Source organism: Myxocyprinus asiaticus, chromosome 2 (genome assembly GCF_019703515.2).
Source record: "Myxocyprinus asiaticus isolate MX2 ecotype Aquarium Trade chromosome 2, UBuf_Myxa_2, whole genome shotgun sequence".
Taxonomy (NCBI): Eukaryota; Metazoa; Chordata; class Actinopteri; order Cypriniformes; family Catostomidae; genus Myxocyprinus; species Myxocyprinus asiaticus.
Genome location: NC_059345.1, coordinates 12139017 through 12156200, shown reverse-complemented (window position 1 = coordinate 12156200; position 17184 = coordinate 12139017). Strand labels below are relative to the sequence as shown.

The window sequence follows — 17184 nt, the reverse complement described above, 5'->3', positions numbered from 1 at the left end:
ATCATAATCAATCCAGCCCCTTTCTCTCCTTGGTAAAAAAATTTTTACCGAACTAAACAGCATGCCTCCTCCTCTCCTTCAGTCGGTCAACAGATCATGATCTTTGCTTATTCACAAATTAGCTGACTGATTCGTCCCGTTCACTCGTTCAGACTCAAATGACCAATTGGCTTAGTGAAGTGGCTTATTCGCTCAGTGGGTCAAACCAATGATATGCTCATTCACAGCGCGCACTTGAATGCTATTGCCTCGCACTACAGTCAGTCTTTACAGGCAAAAAAAGCCAAAAAAGCAGGCACTCACCTGCAAACTAGAGCTCATTATGGGCAATCACAGATTACATGCTGATTGCAGTGACAGATTTTAAGGGGGGCTGAAGCCCTCCTAAATAGAGACTAGAAACACCTAAGGTTTATAGTATATTCAGTGTTAATATATAATATACAGTAACTTGGGGACCACTTAATTTGGACCAAAATAAAACATTACTTGCATTTTGGGTTCCAAAACATCTCTTATCTTATTGTCATATTTGCCTCTGACCGTTGGTATAAATAGATGTCTTTAACCTCCCTGCTGTGTGCAAAAATTCTTTGATAGTCCTAAAAAAAGCTTAATTAGATAGTTCACCCAAAAATGAAAATTCTGTCATTCCAAACCTGTATCAATTTTCCTTCTTCAATAGAACTCAAAAGGATGAGTTGGGCAGATGTTGGTCAGAATGACAGCCTCACTGACTGAGACTAACATGTGTTCCACCAAAGAAAGAAAATGGTCCAGGTTTGGAACGACATGAGGATGAGTAAATGATTACAGAACTTTCATTTTTGGGTGAACTATCCCTTTAATCTTTTCCACTGCATTTCATTGGATCCTTTTTCATTCAATCAGTATATTTATTGCAGCATCATGAAAATAAACAAATACAATAAACTGCAAGGTTCTTATCCACAAAATGAATTTTATTCTATCCTGTCTCCGTGGATACTCCGAACATAAAATATAAAAGAGCTGTGATGCCCTTAAGTCAAGGTAACTAGAGTTCCTTCTCTTTGCTTCTCAATCATTCTTCATTTCAGCTGTTGTCTAGGTAACTAAGGACATACATGAGTACCATACAAAAAAAATGAATAGCAATAAAAAAAGATATGTAAGCTTACTATTGTGGGCCAAAGCTTTGAGCAGGCAGTCCAAGCAGCCCTCGATACTGTCTGAAGCGCCGTCTGCCGATGTGAGCTTCAGTGTCTTCAGGGCTTCACTTAGGTTATCTGCTGATGAAAGAGAAATAATGCACAGCTTTAGCCTTTCAATTATTTACTAATTCCCAAATACAAACTGAGATGTTGAGAAAGATAAGGAGTCTAATTTAAAGGCATAGTGCCTAAAGGACCATAGTGCACTAAATGTATCTCTTATATTTATTATACTATGTCATGTTTTTAAGCACTTTAACTAGGTAGAAGGGATAAACTAATATCATAAGGGCAGAAAATAAGTGAATGGAGAATAGTGATTCTGAAAACCACTTGTAACTCTAGAGAAGGTTAAAGCAAGTGAAGCTGTGGCGGAGGGCCCATTAATAGACCCCATTTAATCATCTTTTGAGAAAAACGTCAGCAGAGACAATTAGTCAGATCTAACATTAAATCACCTATCTACTTCATATTTAGCTTAGGGGAAAACAAGAAAGAATACAAAAATCAAATGCATTGAAGCTAAAAGCAAAAATTGCCAAGATAAGGGCTAAAAATGAATACTTAAGAGAGAAGCTTTCATATGTCCTATGTATATTTTTATATAAAATGGAAGAAATTGCAGTTAGGGTTCAGACATAAAACATTATAGACATTTTGGTATTTCCATTATAAATAATGCCATTATCTTTAAACTAAGCACAATAAATATCATGAATACAAAATGAACATCATGCATTAAAATGGTGGAATGGCCATTTAAATGAGGGTATTCAGAGAAATATGGTGTAATGGAATATATTATAATATAATTTTTTGCAATGCCTGTTTAACATAAGGATATTCAGAGAAATATAGGGAACAAAATTAGAGGCAGACATATATATCGGTTTAATGGATTAATCGGTGCCGATAGTTTTTTGTAACTATCAGTTATCTGCAAAAATCTATGCCGACATATTTTTTATTTTTTTTTATTCCTCTGTGTTCCACAATATTTATTGACAAAAATCATCCATATTTTTTATCCTCACTTCAATGCACATTTTGTAGAGCTCTCAGAATTAACGCGTTAACGCATGCGATTAAATAACTTAAAAAGTTTTACGTATTATTTTTACTTAATTTTGATTAATGCATTTACAGTTAATACACCAGCATAAACACTTGTTTGAAGGGTGGGACCTCTGTAATGTGACTATTCGAAGTCATTACACTGACGCACACTTCACAACACACACAACAGAGCCCTTCTACAAGCTTAACATAAAATAGCATAACACGGCAGTCCCACAGACATTCTATGGGTGTACAGTCGTAACCGGTCTTTTAGAGCCCCTTGGTCATAACAAGCTAGTTGATAGTTACACTCTCTCCTGTAATAGAGCCGCGGAGGTTGTTATCTCAGTAAGTAAAAGAATCTCTGCACACACGCACAACAGCACTTTCATGATAAAATGATGGAAAAAGGAGCTCTTAGCAATATTTGATGTACAAAACAAGCCCAGATGGGACCTGTGATAGAAATCAAGTATTTTTCTGCATATGCAAGGTGCATTTTAATTACCACAGAAGCATGTCAAGTTTTAACTATCACCAAAAAGCAGAATGAGACGTTTTAGTCAGCAAGCGCTTTTCATGTGGAATTCAAAGCGACACTTGACACTGACGTTGCCGCCCTGACGCGAATCATGAACGCGGCTTCACGATTGCTGTAGCAAAGCAGATAGACACAGTCTATCGGTGTCATAATCAAATGAGTCTGCCCGTGAAATAGAGTCCCCAGGGGGTGACTGTTTGTTATCACGACGGCTTTGAAACAGTGAAAAGCACTAAAGATATGACAATAACTTGACTGGTTTCACATAATTAATGAACATGTTTATTTAAAAAAAACAAAAAACAATCATGTGTTAAAGACATGTTTCAGGAAAGTTGGTTTTAGCTAAATGTTCTTAAATGTACTCAAACCAGCTCAGGACACAATTATTTTGCTGGTGTGCATATCCGATTGTAAGGTGTGTAAATATGTGAACTATTTTGTAATATTGTGGTTCAATAATTCTGTGGCACATAGCTTGCCAAATGTAAGCTAGCTGAAAAACCTCCTATAGCTGTGGTAATATACTACTATGTGTAAGATATGATTTAAAATTAATAAAATGTACAATGACATACATCATAAAAGGATTTTGTAAGATTTTTTCTCAGACAGTGAATATAGTACTCATTAAGAGTTCTATGAGCCAGTGGAATCACTAAGAATCATTATGACGTCAGATACGGACTCATTAAGAGATTTAATGCCCATTGCAATGAAAATGCAACCTATGTGGGAACTAGTTATTTCAGTTAGTCAAACTCACACTTAGACTTTGGGAAACGTTTAATGTTATTTGAATTGGTGCTATTTTAGTGCATTTCTATCTTTATACAGTAGAAGGATTTGTTTGGAAAATGTTAATAAAGCATTATATTGTTACATTTTGTTTTATTTTCTTTCCTAAGATGGAATTAAAATGCATTTTGATAGGAAAAGTTGTATATATAATGTCAAATTAAAACACTTTCAAAATATGCAATTAATCAAGATTAGCTAAAAAATGATGTGATTAAACATGATTTTTTTTTTAATTATCGATTGACAGCACTAATATTTTGTTATTTTGATTAGATAATCAAGTATCTAAAGCAAGAACATGCAACAAAAAATGTGAATATGGAAACGTGACCCCTCAGCACATATATCGTGTCTTCAACATCCTAGCTTGTGAATAATAATAAACCACCATATTCCTCATTAAACCTCTTTTAGGAAAGTGTATAATATATATATATATATACACACACACACACACATACATACATACATACATACATACATACATACATACATACATACAGTTGTGCTCAATAGTTTGCATACCCTTGGAGAATTGGTAATATATGTAAAAAAAAAAATTTAAAACATGAGTGAGCAGGCAAAACACATTTCTTTTATTTCTTATGGGATTCATATTCAACTGTAGGTTATAACAGAATGCCACAATCATAAAACAAAACATGGCAACAATTAAAAAAATGAAATGACCCCTGTTCAAAAGTCTGCATACCCTTAGTTCTTAATACTGTGTATTGCACCCTTTAGCATCAATGACAGCGTGCAGTCTTTTGTAATAGTTGTCTAGGAGGCCCCAAATTCTTGCAGGTGGTATAGCTGCCCATTCGTCTTGGCAAAATGCCTCCAGGTCATGCAAAGTCTTTGGTCGTCTTGCATGAACCGCACGTTTGAGATCTCCCCAGAGTGGCTCGATGATATTAAGGTCAGGTGACTGTGATGGCCACTCCAGAACCTTCACCTTTTTCTGCTGTAACCACTGGAGGGTCAACTTGGCCTTGTGCTTAGGGTCATTGTCGTGCTGGAAAGTCCAAGAGCGTCCCATGCACAGCTTTCGTGCAGAAGAATGCAAACTGCCTGCCAATATTTTCTGATAACATGCTGCATTCATCTTGCCATCAATTTTCACAAGATTCCTGTGCCTTTAGAGCTCACACACCCCCAAAACATCAGTGAGCCACCACCATGCTTCACAGTGGGGATGGTATTTTCACTATAGGCCTTGTTGACCCCTCTCCAAACATAGCGCTTATGGTCATGACCATAAAGCTCTATTTTGGTCGTATCATTCCAAATTACAGTGTGCCAGAAGCTGTGAGGCGTGTCAAGGTGTTGTCGGGCATATTGTAACCGGCTTTTTTGTGGCATTTGCACAGTAAAGGTTTCTTTCTGGCAACTCGACCATGCAGCTCATTTTTGTTCAAGTATCATCGTATTGTGCTCCTTGAAACAACCACACCATCTTTTTCCAGGGCAGCCTGTATTTCTCCTGTGGTTACCTGTGGGTTTTTCTTTGTATCCCGAACAATTCTTCTGGCAGTTGTGGCTGAAATCTTTCCTGGTCTACCTGACCTTGGCTTGGTATCAAGAGATACCAGAATTTTCCACTTCTTAATAAGTGATTGAACAGTACTGACTGGCATTTTTTCAAGGCTTTGGATATCTTTTTATATCCTTTTCCATCTTTATATATTTCCATTACCTTGTTACGCAGGTCTTTTGACAGTTCTTTTCTGCTCCCCATGGCTCAGTATCTAGCCTGCGCAGTGCATTCACGTGAGAGCTACAAACTCATTGACTATTTATACACACACACTAATTGCAATTTAAAAAGCCACAGGAAATTAACCTTTAATTGCCATTTAAACCTGTGTGTGTCACCTTGTGTGTTTGTAACAAGGCCAAACATTCAAGGGTATGTAAACTTTTGATCAGGGCCATTTGGGTGATTTCTGTTACCATTATGATTTAAAAAGGAGCCAAACAACTATGTGATAATAAATGGCTTCATATGATCACTATCCTTAAATAAAAGGCTGATTTTGCACGATCAGTCATATTTTCAAAATCAATGCCAAAATTTCACAATTTCTGCCAGGGTATGCAAACTTTTGAGCACAACTGTGTGTGTATATATATATATATATATAGATATAGAGAGAGAGAGAGAGAGAGAGAGAGAGAGAGAGAGAGAGAGAGAGAGAGAGAGAGAGAGAGAGATAGAGATTATGCTGCTTTATAGTGTTGTCAAAAGTAATGGTACTTTGGCACCAACTTCCAAGTCGATACTAAAGTAAAAAAGATGTAACAATACCAGTGTTTCTGCAGTACCGAGCACGGATTCAATCCGGTACCAGCGCGCAAAATGCTCAAATGCTTATTTGCTGAATGCATGCTCTGTTACTCCTTGTACACTGAAATGGACAATGAATCAAATTAAAATCGTAACGTGTCCTATTGTGATTTATTAAACCGATAAAAGCAGCATTTTTACTGTGGAAGAGATGCGTACCTTAAATAAATCCGACCGCTCTTCCACTATAAACTCCACAGTCTAAACTGAACTAAACTGGTGTGTTCAATAACACATTATCATATTAGCATATTTTTGCTGTGGTATCGAAATTAGTATTGAGAACCATGAAATTTCACTGGTATGAAATTTTGGTACCGTGACAACACTACTGCTTTATATTACAGGCTGGCAATATAAGTTGTCATATTAGTATCATTAATTACTATTTTCATAAACACATTGTTTCGGAGTGCATATAGTTTTACACCAGGGACGTGCACAGACAGGCAGGGGCTCTAAACCTTTAAGAGGAGCAGTCGCTTTAAAATCGTTAGTCACTTCACAAAAGGGGGGGGGGTTCTACGATCTCTAACAGACTGGGTGGGTTTGCATGCACAACATCAATTTATTTTTCGCTATTGTGAATATAAATATAAATGGTGGCATAATTTGCACAATACAGGAATAATGCTACCAAAAAAAACCACCTGGGTTTAGGTTACATTCACTGGTTCAAGAACTTAATTGTGGATAAGAAATAAATGCCTAATACAGTTGCGCATTCTAACACAATTCAACACAATGCAAGAAGAATGAAAATCTTTTCCAAACATTCTTTGTATTTGTGGACAACAGGGAGGTTTGGTTCATAATATATTTAAAAATATATATATAACGTTAATTATTGAGCCAATATGAATAAAGCATAATATTATGTCTGACTTTATGCAAACTAACACAAACAGATGGTAAGTAGACTGCTAATTATCCATAATAGATTTGCATTTCATCACAGGAACATTTACTGAACCAAAAATAATTAAAATATATATGAAATCTGTCATCAGGATAGGCAGATAAGTCCGATCTTTAAACCAAGCAGACTCACAGAATTAAAAACGTATTGGCGTGTAACTCATTAAGGACAAATAATGATTGTGAGTAAAGTACAGTACTGTTTACACCTTTCCAAGTGTATTCTAACAATTCATTTATTTTGCTAATAGAGATGGGTGCAATTACGAACAATGAGACAGAAATCCAAACTAACCTTTCTTATTTTAAAGTGCGTGTTTGTTTCTTTAGCCACGCGCCCCGTGTCTGTTGCGCGTGTAACCTAAGACAGCCTCTGTAACACATTTGGTACTATTACAGACATTATAATTGATTATTAAATTCCGTAATCAATGCATCATAATATTGATGCATTTTTACACCCCTATGCTATTATTAAGTGTAAAACAAAACGTAATTTCATTTGGGTGTGTTAACTTTCATTTTGGATAGCGTTTGCACCCTTGAACAGCTTGAAGGGGCACCTCAGCAAAAGGGCATGGGCTCAAGCCCCACATGGCTGAGTTTTACTGTTTATCGCATTTTGCCATTGTTTTATAACACACTGTTGCTCAGGCAGAATGAATGAAATCAGGCGCTGACAAGACAGTCCTCCATGCCGTCTGACAGGCCTCCACAAATTTTACACAAACAGCAGAAGGCCGCTGGTAAAATGCTGCTTCAACATTCTTTGCACCAAAACTGTATCTTGTTTCATCTTGACAAAATAATAAACACATTATTCTTATTGTTGTCAGAGCATTCTCTCTTTCTTAGTGGAGCATAGTAAACAGACATGCAGATCTCGCATTCAGCATGGCTTATGAAACATCGCCTTTGGAAATTAATAAATAATGGCATCATCGGAGGTTATGCAGGTACATATGAACTCTACATGAAGACAAGAAACACTGCATCGTCACAATCTCGGTAAAGTAGGAAGCAGATTTTATTATCATCTCTTCAATACAACAAACAGCAACAAGTTAATGATTTACTTACACTTTTACTATAAATGCTGAAGTTAGAAAATTATCCGACATTAGGATATTATTCTGCTGTACATCCTGTGGTTGTGTGTTATAAGCCCATATCACTAAATTATGGTATTAATATCCTTCTAGTTATTTACATTGTGGCTAATGACAGTGGAACTTTTGTTTCGGGCTTGTTTACGGTTAGGCTAAACGTCCCACATTATGCATGAAATCTTCATATTTTCTGATTATTAATGGGATTTTGGTTAAACAATAAACTACATCTGGGATTTTATTTATTTTGGACTCTTGTATGCCTGTTCCCTTCACAGTAAGGAAAGATAAAAAATAAAAAAAAATTATAAATCATTCAAAATGTGATTTTAAAAACTATTGACCATTTAATCGTATATCAGCCTTTTCCACCACCTTAGTATTGGCAAAAATCCACTATCGGTCAACCTTTAAACAGAATATCACTGTGGTTTGTCATATGGCTTTGCTGTTTCTGTAGGACTTGTCAGCACCGACCTGCATGTGTAGCTCTGGTGTATGACTGCCAGTGCTGGGTAGTAACAAATTATATGTAATCTGGATTACATAACCAGATTACAAAAATCAAGTACTTGTAATTAGATTGAATTACATTTTAAAATACTCATAATCAGATAGCAGTTACTTGAAGGATTATGTGATTACACATTAACCAAAATACGGCAGTAAATAGGTCATAATTTATTGATTCCCCTAATTTTTTATTTTTACCATTTTTATGCTGATATATATTTGACCATGTCTTCTCATGATGATTAATTATGCAAGTTACTAAAAACTGCTGATATACACTCACTGAGCACTTTATTAGGAACACTATGATTCTAATAAAGTGCCGGACGTGGTCTTCTGCTGTTGTAGCCCATCCGCCACAAGGTTCAATGTGTTGCGCATTCTACTCACTGCCATTGTACAGAGTGGTTATCTGAGATACTGTAGACCTTTTGTCAGCTTGAACCAGTCTGGCCATTCTCCGTTGACCTCTCTCATCAACAAGGCATTTCTGTCTGCAGAACTGCCGCTCACTGTTTGTTTTTTTGTTTTTGGCACCACTCTGAGTAAACTCTAGAGACTGTTGTGTGTGAAAATCCCAGGAGATCAGCAGTTACAGAAATACTCAAACCAGCCCGTCTGGCGCCAACAATCGTGCAATGGTCAAAATCACTGAGATCACATTTTTCCCCATTCTGATGGTTGATGTGAACATTAACTGAAGCTCCTGGCTCGTATCTGCATGATTTTATTCATTGCACTGCTGCCACACGATTGGCTGATTAGATAATCGCATGAATAAGTAGGTGTACAGGTGTTCCTAATAAAGTGCTGAGTGTAGATTATACTGCTCAAATGTATGTAACATCAAATAATCAAGAGGTTAGAGGTAATCCAAAAGTAATCAAAAAATGATCAAATTAGATTACCTAAAAAATATAATCCAAGAGATTACGTTACTAATGCAATTTTAGTCATGTCATTTGTAACCAGTGTCAGATTGCAATTCTGAAGTAATCTACCCAGCACTGACGACTGCTTAATCGAAGACTGAACAACAATTAAAAGCAACATTGCATGGAATTAGATAAATAAATACAAAAGAAAACTGCACATTTAATTTCCAGTTCTTTTCTAATGAGCGACAGCACAATCGAATATCTAAATGGCAATGTATGGTTCCTGGTTATCAGATTCACAACTTTCAAAGAGCCAAAAAGGAAAACACTCCATCACAAGAATGATATCTGAGTGCACAGGTTATGAAGGTGTCAGATTTGTTAAGACTAAAATACATCCCATAAAACACACACAGCAGCTCATCCCTTGATCAAAAGATTCATTGGTGTCTGATTATATGTGACCTCCTTTCTGCACACTCATCACATTAGTAATCCGTGTTCCACATTATTCATAGTCATTTTAATCATTTTGACATGCACATTTAATTTACCAAATATGCAGAGTGACCAATTTGCAGAGTATACAAGGCAAGCGGCATTTGCAAATCCCCTAAAATCTAGTATACTTGCAGCATATTGGTGTCAAGTATTACATCACAGCCTGTCAATCACACAAGCCGGGTTCATAATGCATTAGGGATGTCCAAGGAATATTAACTGTGCCTTTACCAACCTCATTCATTTCCTGACAGCAGCTATAAACCTAGATAGATTCAATTGAGATTTTACTACTTATGTACACTAATGTCAACAGTTACATTTTGAATCACCTCACCAAACATGAATATAATTAAACCAAAAATGCCCAAAAATGAAGCATGCTTCTCTTGTTGTACAAATCAACTGGAGACTGCTGTGCATTTGTGAATAATCCATGACAACGTTACATCACAACAACCCTGAAGGATGGGATCACCTAAGGAGTCCATATTGTGTCCAGTGCACATCATGTGATCCCTTTGAACATAGACATGCAGTGGGTGTGTCTCAAAACCTAGTAAGATGATTACCTAGACAGCATTTGGGCATCATAGGTGTGTTTCAAGTAAATTCAAACAGTAGTACTCACCTGAACGAGCCATATGAGGCCCACAAATATGTCGTTTGCTTGGTAGACAGCTTACTAAGTTTTGAGACACATCTAGGGAGGTCAGCCTTCTGCCACAGCAGCAACACAGACCCCAGAAGAAAACCATCAGCTTGCGCCTCAGTCACATACACACATTAACTAGTGTATTATTTATATGCAATGTATTCTTCATAGTCACTCGGAGTTCATCATCTCCATCAGATATCTGCAAAACAGTAAGTGTTCACATTTCGCCCTACTTACCCATTTGGCTAGTGTGTGTTATAGTCCAAACTGTCTGAGAATGTAGTCTCTAGATGACTTAAAACCCTGCCAGCGACACTGCTGGTTATCTTGGTGTGGGTACCGGATCGGTTTTGGTTCGCTTGTCAGACAGATATCCGGGCAAGGCCCACCTTAACCCACGGTGCTCCGGCCAATATGGTGAAAACAGCTTCCACAGCTCCAGATGTACCGTCAAATGCTCCCGAGGAGATGCGTACACCCGAGCCAAACCCCTCTACGCTGATGTCGGGGGTTACGTAATTTTATCCGAAGAGATCAATGCTCTTACGAATCAAAATAAACCAACGGCACTTCCAATGCACTTCCTTCCACTGCGCGAGCTGTCTGATTCTCCACACACTGGCTCCGCCTTCCTATCACCTGATTGGTTCGTGGCCCGTGCAGGAGGTTCCTGTCTGGACTGTTGATTGGTTTAAATTGTTGTCATGAATTCTAACCACGCCTCTTTCGGTTTGATCCCGCCCACAGTCATATTAATTTACTACACCATATAGTCCTACAGTATTAGCGTAAAGTGAGGACACAATTTTGATAGGCAGTTTTTTATGGAAAATATCATTTAAAGTTTTCTTAATGTATTGTTTGATATCTTGCAGATCCCTACCTTTCATTTGATATTTATATTTATGAATTTGTTGCATTTTTCAACACTTTGTTTAGCAGTTTAAAATCGTGACCTCTTGCTGAGGACAGGTTAAGTTACATGTGCTTCCAAGTATAGAGCATGCATTTTAAAAAATTCTAATGAAATTATTAAAAAATATAAGTAAAAAAGTATACACTGAGTATACACGCATTTCCTTTAGATTTAACTTTTCCAGTATATTTATTGTTATGAATTTCTTGATTTTTAAAATAAAGATGACTTTTGTATGTAAGACATGTTTTGTTCCTTACCTCAAGAATCAGTGAACAATAAATTCAATGTAGGCTACTCATTTCAAATCTCCAAAAAATAAAAATAAAACTCTTTGCAGTACAATAAGCCGAAACTATACCTTTAAATCAAGTTACCATATGAATAATATCTGATCATATTATATGATTATTTATATGCAAAGAGAAAATAAAATAAAATCATGAAAATCATGGCGATCATGATTTCAAGCTCAATTACACTTCCTAGCGCCATCTAGTGCTCTGCGCCTGCATCAAGCGCTAGGAAGTGTAATCAAGCCTAGAGACTGCAATGACAAGATGTACATTGAAAACGGTTACATTTTGGTCTGTTCTCACCCAAAACCAACTGGATAACTTCAGAAGACATTGATTAAACTACTGGAGTCTGATGGATTACTTTTATTCTGCCTTTATGTGCTTTTTGGAGCTTTTGGAGTTCTGGTCACCATTCACTTGTATTTTATGGAACTACAAAGCTGAGATATTATTCCAAAAAGTTTCGTTTGTGTTCTGTAGAAGAAAGTCAAATACATTTGGGATGGCATGAGGGTGAGAAAATGGTGAGAGAATTTTCATTTTAGGGTGAACTATCCCTTTAACGCTACAGAATAATGATGTAACGCCCTCTACTGGGCATTTTGTGACATCATTTATCAGAGTAGAGTTTACTCAAAGTGTGTCATTTTGGACATGTTTTTGAGTTGACTGTAGCCATTATATTAAACAACTGATTTAAATAATGTAATCGTTTTACTTTTATGAAAATACAAAACCCTTTGTAAAAAACTATAGACATTTTGCTGTCCCAGCAGTGAAAAAGAAGAAAAAAATACACGTATTAATAAATAATAATACACTTATAAATAGTAGGCTATAATACATGAATTGGAGGGAAATAATGAACTATGAGTGACATGATTTGAGATCAATTTAATGACATTTAACAGATGAAATAACCTAATTGTAATTGTCAACTTTTGTAAGGTGAGTTATTTCAATGAAAAGATACAGTTTATCAAACTAAACTCTTAAAATACATTTTGAACATTTCAAATGTATCAAATAAACATTACTGCATTTGATTTCAAACAGAATTTATTATAGAAAAAAGTATCCAAAGGCAAAAAGATGTTTGACAAACATTTCATATTAAGAATACATTAAATTAGTACAATCATGTGCAAAAGCCAACACCATATCCTGTCATCAGTCAGTTTAAATTTGTTATATACTGTAGGCCTAAACACTAGGCTATAAAAGATGCAAGCAGTACAACAGCATTTAGCACAGGCTGTCAGTATTGTTCTAAATACAACATGGTCAATCTTCCAAAAGTGAGTAGCCTAGCAGTGGTAATAGCCACTTGCACTATTTTTAGTTTTGTGGTGTAAAATCCTGATTAGCCTTGATAAAAAAAAAAGTACTGTGGCGACACCACAGTAGGCCTACAGTGATGGTATCAGATGGTAATACCATCATACTTTGATACCATGGTACACTGAATGATTACCATATTATTTTATTATTTATTATTATTGATAGGGGCACACTATACTGTAAAAAAAATAAAATAAAAATCCACCATCCTTCGGATGACACGTTAAACTGAGGTCCTGACTCTCTGTGGTCATTAAAAATCCCAGGACACTTCTCGAAAAGAGTAGGGGTTCTGACCAAATTCCCCCCATTGGCCCTTATCAGTCATGGTCTCCTATAATCCCCATTCATAAACTGGCTCTATAACTCTACTCTCTCCTCTCCACCAATAGATGGTGTGTGGTGAGCATACTGGTGCACTATGGCTGCCATCGATTCATCCAGGTGAATGCTGCACACTGGTGGTGGATTAGGAGAGTCACCCGTTCACTGTGTAAAGTGCTTTGAGTGTAGTGTCAGAAAAGCACTATATAAATGTAACCTTCATTCATTCATTCATACATACATGTACACCGATGAGCCAAAACATTATGACCTACATTATGCCTAATATGCTGTTGGTCCTCCACGTGCCGGCAAAAAATGTTTAGGTAAGTGGCACATGTCAAATTGACGTCCACATGAATGGCCGGACCCAGGGTTTCCCAGCAGAACATTGCCCAGAGCATCACACTCCCTCCACCGGCTTGTTGTGTTCCCAATGTGCATCCTGGTCCCATCACTTCCCCAGGTAAATGGTGCACACATACACTGCCGTCCATGTGTTTTCCAAAGTAAACGGGACTCATCGGACCAGGCCACCCTCTTCCACTGCTCCAAGGTCCAGTTCCGACGTTCGCATGCCCATTGTAAATGCTTTCGATGGTGGACAGGGGTCATCATGGGCACTCTGACCAGTCTGCGGCTATGCAGCCCCTATATGCAGCAGGGTGCAATGCACTGTGCGTTATGACACATTCCTCCCATAACTATCATTAAAATTTTCTGTGAATTGTGCCAAAGTAGACCTTCTGTCGTTTGGACCAGATGGCATAGCCTTCATTGCCCTCGCGCATCGATGAGCCTTGGGCACCAACATCCTGTTGTCGGTTTGTGGTTTGTCCCTTCTCGGACCACTGTCGGTAGGTACTCACCACTACTGACCTGGAGCACCCCACAAGCCTTGCCATTTCAGAGATGCTATGACCCAGTCGTCTGGCTGTACAAATTTGGCCCCTTGTCAAAATCACTCAGGTCTTTACTCCTGCCCATTTCTCCTATATTCAACACGTTGACTACGAGATCTGATATTTCGCTTACCATCTAATCTACCCAGACCTTGACATGTGGCCTGGTAGTGTAAAACATTACATTTTAAATTCATGTTATCAGATCACAGTTGCTGACTTTTCGATTAAGTTAATTACTTTTGAGTAGCCTACATTACTTGGGTTACACATATTTCTAAAATAATATTGTAACACAGCTTCACAGTAGAAGGGAAGGAGAACACAGGAAAGCGGGTTTTCCAGGTAAGACTTTTAATTGGCCACTTGAGTGCTTCACAACTTCACAAACTCAACAGCTTCACAGACACGTAGTCACTCAAACACATTAGCTTCACAGGCACGTAGTTACTAAAACACATCAGCTTCACAAACGCAATAGATTAAACGCAACAGCTTCAGGAGCACTGTGGCCTTCCTTGTGCCAGACACTCTCCCCGCTCTGCTGGTGGCATGGCTGCTTATATGCCGCTCTCCCCATGCTCACTGGAATTAGAAACAGGTGTTAAACATAATCTAGCTCAGGTGTAAGCACCCTTACCTCTTTCTCTCTCTCCGGACGGACGTTTGACCACGTCCCCGCTGCCACATATCCCCACTGCCCAACTCAGGCAGGAGAAACAACGCCTGTCTACCACTCCCCCCCCATTTCTGGAAAGGAGGTTGGCGACAGCCATCTGTGCTCCCGGTCTGTGGACCACCTTGAACTTAAAAGGCTGAAGAGCCAGATACCAAAGGGTGATCCACGCGTTGGTATCTTTCATGCAGTGGAGCCATTGGAGTGGGGCGTGATCCGAGCAGAGAGTGAAGGCCCGCCCCAACAGGTAGCACCAGAGAGTGAGGACTGCTCACTTGAATGCGAGACACTCCTTTTCTACGGTGCTGTACTTAGTCTCCCTCAGTGAGAGCTTGCGGCAAATGTACAGCACCGGGCGCTCCTCCCCCTCCACCACCTGCGAGAGCATGGCCCCCAGTCCTCTGTCTGAAGCATCCATCTGCAAAACAAAAGGGACAGAGAAATCAGGTGAACGTAAAAGCGCCCCCCCCCCCCCCCGCAAAGTGCAGCTTTAACCTGTTGACACTGCTCCATCCACTGGACCGGGTCTGGAGCTCCCTTTTTAGTGAGATCAGTCAGCGGGCTGGTGACTACCATATAATTAGGCACGAATCTCCTATAATAGCCAGCCAGCCCCAGGAACTGTCTCACCCCCTTTTTAGTCTTGGGCCTTGGGCAGGTCGCAATCACCGCAGTCTTGTCAATTTGGGGACGCACCTGCTCATGGCCCAAGTGGAGCCCCAGATACCGTACCTCCACCCGCACAATCGCGCACTTCTTGGGGTTTGCTGTGAGTCCTGCTCGTCACAGCGATCTCAGAACTGCCCTCAGATGCTGCATGTGCCGCTGCCAATCATTACTGTAAATGATGATGTCATCTAAATAGGCAGTGGCGTACGCCGAATGCGGTTTGAGGATTCGGTCCATGAGACACTGAAACGTAGCCGGGGCCCCAAACAAACCGAACGGAAGTGTCACAAATTGGTGTAATCAAAATGGTGTGGAGAAGGCTGTTTTTTCATGGGAAATTGGTGTCAAAGGGATCTGCCAGTAACCCTTTGTCAAATCCAGTGTCGAATAAAATCGAGCAGTGCCCAACTGATCCAGCAACTCATCAACGCGAGGCATTGGGTATGCATCAAATTTAGACACCGCGTTGACTTTTCTATAATCCACAGAACCGTACAGACCCGTCGCTCTTAGGAACTAGAACAACCGGGCTGGACCAATCACTGTGGGATTCCTCTATTACCCCCATATCGAGCATTGCATCCAATTCCTAGACAATTTTCTTTTTGTGCTCGAGCAATCGGTAGGGACGGCTACGTACCACCACCACCAGCTCGGTCTCGATGTGGTGCTGGATGAGGTTTGTACAACTCGGTAGAGGGGAAAACACATCTGCAAACTCCTGTTGCAACTTGGCAACCTCTGCCAGTTGATATGGTGAGAGGTGGTCTCCGCAAGTGACCGGGGTGAAATGATTGTGTTTTGTATTCATCTCCGGCCCGAGCTCCGCCCTCTCCAGAACTACTGTAGCCAACGTCACAGGGACTGCCTCCCTCCACAATTTCAGGAGGTTTCTATCGGTTTGCTTTACCTCATAATTGAGATCCCCCACTCGTCGTGTGACCTCAAAGGGTCCTTGCCACTTGGCGAGTAATCTCCCGGTGCAAATTCCCGCAGCCGAGTTTCCCTGTCATACAGTCGATTCTGTCATTCTTGAGCTTGGAGCAAATTCTCCTGTGTTAGTTGCCCTAAAGTGTGGAGTTTTGCTTTAAGATCAAGAACGTATTGAATTTCATTTTTACTGGTTGAAGGTCCCTCCCCCCAAGCTTCCCGTATGACATCAAGCACGCTACACGGGCGCTGCCCATACAGCAGCTCGAATGGAAAACACCCAGTGGAGGCTTGCGGGACCTCTCATACTGCGAATAACAGGGGATCGAGTAATTTGTCCCAATTTCTAGCATCTTTGTGCACAAACTTACGAATCATATTTTTAAGGGTTTTATTAAACTGCTCCACCAGGCCATCTGTTTGTGGATGGTAAATGCTGGTGCGGATTGATTTAATGCCCAATAATTCGTAAAAATCGCATAGTGTCCATGACAAAAAGGTTGTGCCCTGATCGGTGAGGATTTCTTTCAGAATCTCCACCCGGGAGATTATTTTGAAGAGTGCCTCCGCAACACTACGTGCTGAGATGCTAAGTAGAGGCACTAC

General features: G+C 39.1%; 1 protein-coding gene across 5 annotated transcripts in view; it reads right to left on the bottom strand.

Annotated features, from left to right (window-relative positions):
• The window catches only part of LOC127411404 (rap1 GTPase-GDP dissociation stimulator 1-like), a 63206-nt gene extending 52082 nt beyond the window's left edge, over positions 1-11124 (bottom strand). For 4 of the 5 annotated variants that reach the window (XM_051646958.1, XM_051646974.1, XM_051646942.1 and 1 more), the window contains exons 1-2: positions 10759-11124; positions 1161-1271 (exon numbers count right to left, since the gene is read on the bottom strand). In XM_051646958.1, coding sequence (XP_051502918.1) covers positions 1161-1271; positions 10759-10762 — 115 coding nt within the window. In that variant the 5' untranslated portion in view covers positions 10763-11124. The remainder of the gene's footprint in view (positions 1-1160; positions 1272-10758) is intronic. The other variant, XM_051646950.1, reaches the window with a different exon arrangement.
• Positions 11125-17184: the final 6060 nt, after the last annotated feature.